This window comes from Platalea leucorodia (assembly GCF_965183815.1).
Source record: "Platalea leucorodia genome assembly, chromosome: 16".
Taxonomy (NCBI): Eukaryota; Metazoa; Chordata; class Aves; order Pelecaniformes; family Threskiornithidae; genus Platalea; species Platalea leucorodia.
The window spans coordinates 7,269,610-7,280,297 of NC_138838.1; the positions used below are offsets into that span (position 1 = coordinate 7,269,610).

Here is a 10,688-nt window from a genome sequence, read left to right on the forward strand (position 1 = left end):
ATGATTTCTGGGTATGCACAGGAACCTTGTGGTCTTTACCTGCAGCAAAATGAAACGAAGAAATGAAAAATCACCCATCATGGAAAAAGACAAGTGAGTTGAATTCACTTGGGCTGCATTCAGCTCCCGAAAGCTTTCAGCAGGCTGGGGATACGCTGGTGTGTTTGTTCCCCGCTGCCTCCACCCAGGCATAGCCAGGACCCTGGGATGGCCGGGGCAAGGGCAGGAGCGGTGCCGTGCCTGGGGCGGGATCTGCGTGTGTCCTGCCCTATTCCTACACACCGTGAGGCCTCTCCGCTGGGAGAGAAGGTGCGGGCTGATGGTAGCCAGCCAGAACAAGAGCTCGGTAACTCAGCGTGGCTGGGTTTAGCGTGCTGGGTGCTGTTTTCTTTCCCAGGTTCTGCCAAGGCTTAAAGAAGGGGGTTTGTTTGGAAGCCGCATGAATAAGCAGTCAGATACTTACAGAGCTGTTTCACTTGATTTTTTGAAGCACTGAAAATAAAAAAACAGTCTTGTTATCTTTTGTAGAGGGATATTTTTATGAATATTGCAAGTGTGTAATTCCTTTCATCTTAAAATATCTAACATTTGATATATCTATTGGTAATTCTAAAGCAGGAGGTAGTACGTAGCCGTTCACTAACAGTGGAAAGCAACACTACAAAGTAGCATAGAAAAGGTGAAAAAACACAGGTCATTGCAGCAAAACAACACTAAATTTTTGCTAAGAAACTAGAGCTTTCCATACCTTAAAAATTTTATCTTTTCGAGCCAAAATTCCAAAAAGTATCGTGACTGTAACCACCACCACAGCAGCAATAACAGCCTCCTTGGGAAAAACAGGCTTTTTATCTGTCAAGAGGGAGAGGAGGTTAAATATGTGATAGATTTGGTGCAGTCACATAAACCAGAACATTTCACAGAATTGCGGAAGGACATATATCTTTTCCCATGGCTGCCACTGCTGATTTGAACTGTTGCTCTCTCTGCTGCCCGCAGACTGCCTGTGCGGACTGGTCCCCTGGAAAGTAGGGAGCCAAGCCTGTATTGTAGTGAGCTGAAGGAAGAATTGAAACGTCAGTCTCTGAAGAAGATCCCCAAGGCGCTCGTGCATGGAAATGAGGGTGTCCAGCCGTATCACTGACGTATGACAGCTAACAATGCTTTGCTCCCTGTTCCCAGAGTGGAGAAACGAAAGGGGCCCAGCCAGTGGGTGGGAATTGGATGCCTGGTGGGTCTGGGGGGTCACCTCACCTCGCATCACCTGCCTGAGACTTGAGCATCCCTCCCCTGCGAGGCCTCCACCTCCCTGTTGTTCCCAGGGCTATGGTCACCTCTGGAGGACAACTTCTCTTGCCTTAAGCAGCTCTTTTGGCATGACAGAATACTATGGTCGGAGTAAGACACTTCAAGTAAGACCTAAGGTGCTTGCAACCGCACTTGGATGTGCCCTGTCGGCGTGGGAAGTGAGACAGTGGGGTGAGCCCGCCTCAGGTCACGCTTGCCAAATGCCTTTGGATAACAGGTAGAGCAGGAAAGGCCCTTCCTGGTGCTGCGGTCCCAGGCACAGGTGCAAGCAGAGCTCCTTGCTGTTGCGGTGCCCTCAGAAGTTAATGCAGGGAATTTACCACTTTCCACTTGCACTTCTTAATATAAATGGATTGCTATCACTATAAAAGAGAAGGGAAAGTTATTTGTAAAGCTTATGGCTTGACAGCAGCCTTGTTACCTTCAACTATCAGGTGGAAATCCTTTCTCCCCTCTCCCGAAGAAGATTTCACCACGCAGGTGTAGGTCCCGTTATCAGATTTCTGTACTTTTGTGATAGAGAGCTGAAAGACCTCGCTGGTCTGGTACAGCTGGTAACGATTTTGCTGTAGGGTCAAGGTGGTGTTGTTCTTATACCAAGCTGCTTGGGCTTGAGGGTTGGATTTGGCGTTGCAGGTCAGAGTAACATCTTTTTCTTCTTCGATATGGAGGGACTCTTCTCCAGTCAGCTGGGGAGGAACTGTTCACAGTTCAACAGGTGATTAATAATGCTGCTCAGCATTTAACGCAAAATAAGTTCCCTTTACACATCCCTTGAGCACCTTGTTCAGTGGTGTAACACATCACAGTTGTGCAGCCTGTCATGATCCCCGGGAATCAGCAGGGCAATCAGTGGCAGAGACGGTCACTCCCGTGACTCCTCTGCCCTGACTTGTATCCTTCAGAAAGAATCTAGGTGGAGGCAGGGACATATCCAGAACATCTTCTTACTTAAGGGCCCACCCACTCCCTATAAAAGAGCCATTAGATCAGGCCATAAGCACCACTGTGGGAAGGGAGTGTCTTATCATGTGAGTTATCTCCTCCTAAATGCATTTTTTCTTGGTGAAGGCAGCGTACAAGGGTGCAAAACACCCCGCCTTCACCTAGCGCCCAGACACCGAGGTGCTCGGCCCATGATTTTGTCCCACCCCAGCCATTCTGCGCAGATATCCACCACCGCAACTCACACTGGACATCCAGGATCACAGACACCTGGACAGACTTGTCCCGCGCCAGCTTGCACGTGAAGGTGACTCCGTTGTCAGACTCCGTGACTGGGGATACGCAGATGTTACTGACGTTCACTTTATTCCCATCTTTCAGATCCACTTTCCCAGCTCCTCGGTACCAGAGCAGCTCCTCAGCCTGGCTGCTGTTCTGTGCTAGGCAGGAGAGGGAGACGGGAGGGCCAGGCCATGTAGGCAGGGAGAAGTCAGCAGTGTGGTTATTTACAGACAGCTCCAAACCTGCAAAAGAAGGAGAACGAGGGCACTAAGCATCCTAAGCTCTACTCTTCCCACAAAAGCTGCCCTCCTAGCTTCTCCAAGCCCTCGACTGAGGGACTGAGCTTCAGGCTTAGTCTAACAGCTGTTTTCAGGTGGGACTTTAGTTTTTGAGATAAGAAGCATCTTCATCACAAAGCTCCCTTCACAGTTATTTAAAATAAGTCAAGCTTTTGCAACTGACTGCAAGGACGCCAAAGCCAGTCATAAGAAAAGGTCTGAAAACCAGCCGTGACCACGTAACACGCACAGCAAAAGATCATCCCCATCCTGCCAGTCTTGCTCACGCTCTTGCTGCAAATCACCACTGCAGCACACCTGTGCCCTCTGGTTTTGTGCCCACAGTTTGATGCGCTGGTTTTTGGTTGGAACTGAATGCGCCTGAGAATATAAATTAGTTAATCAGCTCCTCAGCCGTACCCCGGCCGGTCTGAGTCCGGCTGTTGGAGAGTTGCAGTTTGTCTAACCTGCAAACCTCAGGACATATTAAATGAAGGAGCAGTATGGGAAATAAATTTTTGTAACGGGCTGAAACTCGCTACTGTAGCCTGTGTCATAGATGAATGAACTAAAAATATAGCTCAGAATGTAAAGGCACTATAGTCCTGTGAATACAAAAAAGTCTGAAGCTCCCTGTCTCTTCCCTGGTGTACCCAGGTGGCCAAAGCTGTCACTCTTTTCACTTCTTGGAGCAGGTTTGAAAACGGCCGCCTTGTCATCCCTGTGCAGCCGCTGCAATAACGTTGGAAAATGCTGAAGCTTCCCCATTCCCTCCTCTGCTACTCTCGATATCGGAGGCCAGTTTTTAGGCAGTCCTCTGGGGATGAGCTCCAGAACATCTGACAGCCGGGATGCTGGTGTGGCCCGTCACCCCAGGCACTGCCCAGCCCCGGACAGTTTCCTATGTTGGCATGATGGGCTTGGACAAAGCCACAATGGATTTTTTTTTCCATTGCTTACCTGTGGCTACGCATGCCAAAAGGCAAACGGCAAGGACAGGCGCTGCACAGGGGACCGCGAGGCTGCTTCTCTGCATCATCTCGGAGGAGCCCAGCTGGCGGCTGTTGGAGAGAGGGTCACAGCGTCGCTCGGGGCTCGCAGGGGGTTAATCACTTGCTGCCAGCAGACACCCTGGGGAGAGCCCTCTCGGATGGGGACAGTGTCACCAGGGAATAAACTAAGTCGATTTGTTGCAGGACCCTTCCCAGTGCAGAGCAGAATCAGGGGGGTTTTACATCTCTAATCTCTGTTGCATGAGTTCGTTGTCGCCAATCAACTCTCTGTCAGGGGAACCCCTCTGTGGGACGTGTAGCGCCAGACTTACCTTGGGAAGAGTCTCTGGAGAGGCTGCTTCTGCTAAGAAATGCACAGCTCTTTCCCCTCCTTATTTATAAGGTCTGAATTTTAATATTTTATGGTAGCTCAGTAAGAAGTGAGTCCATAAAATGGGTTCAAGGCCTCGTTCAATTCCTGGATTTCTGAGCTCCCAGAATACTGAAGAAAAGTATTTGCTGGGCCCTGCCGGCTGTTTTATGAGACTTGCCGAGGCAATGAGTAACTAACGAGAGAGTTCCTGCATCAACTATAAAGACCTTCAGGCAAAAATAATACCTGTTCTCTCTCAGCTTTCTGGGTGTTCACAACACTGTTTCAAGCCGTGGAATTATCCTAGATTATCCTAGCGCAGGGGTAGACTCCGATTTGCCCCTTCCTGCCCAAAGCTCTGTCGCCGTGTCCTCCTTTCACTGGAAAATGAGAAAATGCACCGATTCAGACTTTGAACTGCTTCTTGGCAGAGGAGAGAGCAGAGACACTATCCTGCTCACTGGTGTGTACCCCCAGGGTGCTCCTGTGGTTCGCTCAGCCCCTGGGCACTCCCCGACGCAGAGCGAGGGTCCCCCCGCTGCTGGGACAGCAGTGTCTGCGGAGGGCACAGCTGAAGCACTCGGCTACGGGGAAAACTGTCTGAAATTGCCTGCTTATACTTCAGCAGGCTGACGGTGACGTGGTTGCAAGCGATGGGGTCCTCGCAGCCTCGGGAAGGTGTTCTCACGGCTGTCCGTGTCCCCGCAGGCACAGGGCACGCCGCTCCGTCAGGAACTGCCTCAGCAGAGCCATAAAGTGCATTTCATGAGCAGGAGGAGCCTGGGACACGTCCTCGGCATTTTCTTCACCTGTAGACGCAGTGGCCCAGTTCCGCGGCGCAGAGGTGGGCAGTGAGGGCTGGCTGTACCCAGAGAGCACTCAGCACTATTTATTTGTGGGGCTGTTGCAAATATAGCTCACCTTTGAGTGTTTCTTAATATAACTTTTTCTGTGTTCATTGGTTTACCCTTAAAACTAACAGGGAATCGTTTTCAGTTAAAAATATGTGTACAAAAGTCCCTTAAAGGGACAGTACTCAGCCTGCCTTCTAGAAAACTGCTGTTTTAAAAATTAGTGTCCAGCCTTTAACTCACTTTTTACCTTCAAACTCAATTTGAAAAATTTTAAGAAATAAATTTAGCTTCTTCTGCCATTTTTAGGAAGTTGTACGTCCCATCCTTGTAGCATTTGACTGAATGTTGGCTTATGGTCCAGTACAAACTTCAATCAAAATGCTCTTCCTAAGAGTAAAGTGATCTTTGTGGTTTGGTATTAAGCTGAGTTGAAATAGAGAGGGAGGCAAAGGAACGGGCTGGGAAACGGCTCGTGTGCTCCTGCCAAGACATGAGCCAAAGGCAGGAGAGCGTGGGGGGGTCAGCGCTCCCTCTGCTCACTGCGTTGCAAGGGTAATGCAGGAGAAGAAGGAGGTGTTTAGAGTAAGCGAGGATGTAAAGAATGAAAGTATGGAGTTTGGGGGTATTTTTTTTAGTCTAGAAATTAGAGTAAGGGAAAAGATTGCCAGACAACAGCGGTTCTGTGGTGGGTTTGTCGTGATGCAAGGCACAGCATCAAGTGGGACCTGGGAAAAATTGTGTCCCGGGTTTGCGGCAGGTCTGTGACGGGCGGCAGGGTGAGCTCAGGTTCATCTGGTTTACGTTTCTTAAATGAAGGCAATGGCAGCATCCTGTTTTGCAATGGGCTTTGAGACCTGCTGAAGGAAGAGAGACTGGAAAAGCAAGGCGTTACTTGGCCAGAGGCACTGAAAGGCAGCATTTTTAAACTGATAAGAATTACTTTCGCAATCACTTTTTACACTTTTCTTTTTATACAGGGTGTAATTATCTTGTGGGTGTCTAATTACTGAGGTCTAGAGTTTTGTGGGTTGCGTTATCCACCTTTCCATTACGCTTAGGAGGGATGTAAACTTCATATTCCAGAACGTGAAGCAGCCACTAATGACTCAGACTGGGAGGAACCTCTTCAGTGAGGCAGAGACCCCGTAACTCTCCACAGCAAAGGATCCAGCCCTCTCATTTGAGGTATTTGCATCGGGCGCTGTCAAGGCTGGATTAGACAGACCGTGGGCCAGAGCCAGAGCAATCCCCCACACTGGTTCCTGCTTGTCATCCTACGGCAACAGTGGACCGACAAACCCAGAGTAAGACTGCTGTTAAATATGACCCTGAACAGCCCCAAAGGGAATTAATTAATAAACACCGGTCTATTCCTGGGTGTAATCCAAGCCTTAGAAACCTAAGAAGAGAAGATTTAGAACATGATAGAGATGGAAGTTTCTTTTCCACTGCGTCTCTCAACCTCTGACTCCAAATTTCACAGCCGTTTGGGTTCCACCTGGTTATCCTCAGTGCCTGCAGGGGCAGGGGGCACAACTCGTAATCCCCCGCGTTTTCACTGGCAGATGAGAACTCGATTTATATTCAGCAGCCTTGTGAGGGCTGAAGGTTGCTCTTGGAGTCCAGGGCACAGCAGGATCTGCACAGACGTGTGGAAGCTGAGTATCGTATCTATGGGTTGGTTTGTCAGGCAAACAGTGCCTGTAACACGGCTGTAATCCCGCTCCAGAAAACATGTTTCTGCAACAGTGCCTGAGGCTCAGCTGAAAGGCTGCTCCTGTCTTCCTACTCATTGTGGTTCCCCGCTCCTAATCCCTTTTTAATATGCGGTGCTACATATTTTGCAACACTTCCATTGTTGGAGAATGACTGTAACACCCAAACCCACTGCCTCCGCTTGCCAGAGATCTGGGCTGGAAAGCGAGGCTGTCAGGGAATGCTCCTTGAACTTACTCAGCACTGCTGTTGCCTCCCACAAAACCTATTTTTCCCAAGTATAAAGATTACAGAGATGTGACATGCCCTGATTTCTCAGACTCCCAGCCCATACCCCACATATTTTCCACTGTTGAGATGGACAGATCTCAAGGGTTTTTTTCATGATTTTTTTAATAATTCTATTTTCTGATGGTCCTTCTATAAAAGGTCCCGCACTATGCCATTGAACTCAGAGGAACGATAAGTGATTTTTATTCTTGGGAAGAAATAAGAATAGCGAAAAGAGCACTAAATCAGTGACTATTTTGAAATTTTAAAATAAATTGCTTAGAGGGCATTAAACATTTAAATGAAAAGTAGGCATTAATGAAGAAACAGACCCTGAGATAAGTAGAGCACAAGAGAAGCCCTCAGGAAGGTGAAGCTCCAGCCCAAGTGTCGGACGCGGATGCCATCTACTGGATAGCCACCCACGAGAGCTGGCAGCCCTGCAGGAGAGTGTCCGGGAGGGAGGAAAGTCACCTTCTGGGAGCCCTGGAAACAGGAGGAGATCCCTGGGATCACCACGGCAGAAGCTCAGAGGCAGTAAATCCTGCGGAAGACTAAAGCAATGCCACACTCGTGGCCAGGTCTGCCGAAACCTTTGGGTGACTGGCTCCGAGGAGGAGGAGGGTGCCTTTCTGAGGTGGTAATTCCCCTCGTGTTTTTCACCTGCGCTGTGGGAAGTCCCCTGCGGAGTCTGTGCTCCTGGTGATGGAAAAAGGAAGCATATCCTGGGCTTTTACCGGTATTGCTATACTCATATTTCTCTTTCAGAAGTGGGAGTAAATTAGGCATAGAGAACCTCAGTCATTGCTTTAAACGATTGCTCCTGGATCTTTTAAACTCTCCTGCTTTGAAGTGGGTGCAAGAAACAGAACCACATTCCAGGAGGGCAAGTCTAACCTTTAATCGAGAGCATCGAGGCACTTGCCAATGTTTCCTGTGCGGTGAAGAAAGTACCCAAGGACTGTAGAAACTCTTAGGACTGTGCACGAAAGCCCCACCGCATCGCTGCAGTGCAGTACGCACGGCTGTCTGTTACCAGCAGCCAGCACCGGTCCCCCCTTTCCTAGCCGCTCTGAGCTACATCCAGCACTGGTGGGTGCCTGCAGTCACCAATCTTGACTTAGAAGACTAAAGACAGTACACTAGTGTGGTCGTTGCTATCCAACTCTGAGAAATATGGTCCCAAATAAAAGGAAATGTGAAAAGAGCTTGGCATTAAATTAGCAATATAGGTCCCCTGCAGGAGATAAAAGTGACTTATCTGCATTAAATTCCACTTAAATGTTGGCTCTTATAGTTTTCCATCTAGGGCGTCCTGGTTAGCAGCTTTCAGCTTTCACACCTAGCAGCGCTCGGGGAAATTGATACTATTAGTCTTTGCTTTGCATCATCCACTCATGAAACTCCATTTTCTACCTGATGGAACCAATTTGCAAGGTTGGGTCTCCTGCCTCAGCCACGGGGTAAGACTGTATCGTAGCAGTGATTATCTGCCAGGTTCCCATGACTCTGTTCTTTTTCTGGACAGAAAACATACCGCTGCCACTGATGGGCTGGACTTCGCGGGGATTTTGTTTGCTCTGGGAAACAAAAATGACTGAGGATGATGCGAAGCTGGGTGTCTGTTTCTTGCCTGATTTAGATGCTCTCTGATGGCCAGTACAGGACATTCCCTAGCAGTATTCCTGGATCTGCTTCTCTTTCAAGACTCTGTTCTGCTGTGGCTGCTCTATAGCCTGGACCTCAGATATTTTTGTCTACCTAGGAACTTTCACCACCAGTGGGATTTCTTGGAAGTGCTCTGCTGGAAAACCAAGTGCTGATTTGATCTTGTGAAGTGCTGCCAAACAATATTAGCAGTTTTAACTTCCCTGCTGTGGCGTCATCCCTCGTTCCCTCTGCGAGGAATCTGCAAAGACTGAGCTGCTCCATCTTTCCAGGTCACGGGGAATCATTTGCTGCCAATCTTCAGGAGGAAACCGCACTCCTTCTCCATAGCTGGAACCACTGCAGAGTGTCGTAAGGCAAAAGCCACAGCCCCTGAGTAACCACCTTCTCGAGTGCCAGGGCTGCAGCTCTCAGCAAGCACGAGCAAAGGGCAGAGCTGAGGAGGAGGAGGAGGCTTCTTGCAGGTCGGTCCCTCGTCTGCGGACTTGCTCACCCAGGATCTGGAAGGCAGAGCTCTCTTAGGTTGGCCCAAGGAAATGTGAAGGTTTTGTTGTTACTGGTTGCTGAGAAAATGAGCGGGTGACTCATCAGTCTTCTGCCACATGCTGCTTTTACAATTGGTTTGTTGAAATCCCAGACAACTGGGCTTTTATCAGCTAAAAAGGGAAATGAGCTCAGTTACTCTGTGTAAATCAAGAGCAATTTATTTGTAGACCGAGGACTTAAAGCTATGTAATGGTGATCACTTTTGAGACAGCCAAATTCCCTCTTGACGTTCTTCCTCCCTTTTGGTTTAAGAACGTCCTGATGACTGAGGTCTTTTGGCTTTTCCAGTTTAATTAGATCTGGGGCATCTTTTTTAATGGATAATCCCTGTTCCCTGCTTGTCCCTCTCCTAATGACTGTGCAGCACAGATGAGCCCCAAGAAAGAGAAGCCAATTTACTCTCCTTTTCCTCGGGGTCCTTTCGATGCTGTACCATGCTTGACTTACACAAAAGTTTGCATCATCTGATCTCTCACGCAAAGGATTCCAGAATGCAGTGAGACGAAAGGGTCACACCACTGACGCTTCCCCTGAAAATCAGTTTTATGTGCTGGAGTCGGAGCTTGTGTCTCCAACAGGAAATGCCAGAGCTGGGAAGCAGATGTCTACATGAGATACTACTGAAAAGCTAAACAGGAATCGGCAAGACCTGCTGTCGGAGATGGCCACTTTCAATGTTTTATGGACTGCAATGCAATTTTTCCAGAGTAAGCTATTCTGCTTATTATTCCTTATCATCTCGCCTGCCTCAAAAAAGGAATTAGCAAAGATCTGAATGGAGGAAACCCCAAAGCGCTATTTGTGTATCTTCTCGGGCAGACAGTTCCGCAGTAGCTCGCCATACAGCGACACGCAATACAAGACATCAAACGTTGTTAAAATGTCTTTTACGCCGCTGGAGGCCCGGTCTGAGCTGGTAGCGCAGTCAGGGCAGGCCACAGGCGCTTCTCTCCAGGAAGACAGGCACCGGGAGCGGTGCTTCGGCCCCGGTGAGCCGCAGCTGGTTGCCGTGCCAAGGCAAGGGGCCACCTCGCCCCTTCCACCTCCAGCCACGTTTGTGTTTTGAGTTTGGGCTTTATCTTTTGGAGGGGATTCTGCTGCAACAGCGTGTCGTGACACCCCCCGAGGTGCGGGGAGCACGGCCATGCGCTGGTCTTTGCCCCCCCATGCAATAACTCGGTCTTGGATTATTATTCGTATCTGCTGCGCCCCTGAGCGCCGCGGACAGGCTCCGCGGGCCCCTGCCCTGCTCCTGCGGGGGCTTTCGGGAGGGGAAATCCTGAGCGCGGAAAGCCAAAGGCTGCTTTCTCCCGCGGGGGAGCGGAACCCGGTCCTCGCCGCCGCCTCACGCCCCCCGCTCGGCCCGCGCCGTGCCCGTCCCTCCCCGCGGCGGCCGGGCCGGGGGCAGCGCGGGCCGGGGCAGCGGCGCGGCCGGCAGGGGGCGCCGCGGTGCTCC

General features: G+C 49.8%; 1 protein-coding gene across 1 annotated transcript; it reads right to left on the reverse strand.

Annotated features, from left to right (window-relative positions):
• Nucleotides 1-459: 459 nt before the first annotated feature.
• TMIGD1 (transmembrane and immunoglobulin domain containing 1) lies at nt 460-3,852 on the reverse strand (the record flags this gene model as incomplete). Its single annotated transcript, XM_082327958.1, has 5 exons — nt 460-492; nt 749-852; nt 1,730-2,008; nt 2,499-2,777; nt 3,774-3,852. 5 exons carry the CDS (start codon nt 3,850-3,852, stop codon nt 460-462), a joined length of 774 nt encoding a protein of 257 aa, XP_082184084.1.
• Nucleotides 3,853-10,688: the final 6,836 nt, after the last annotated feature.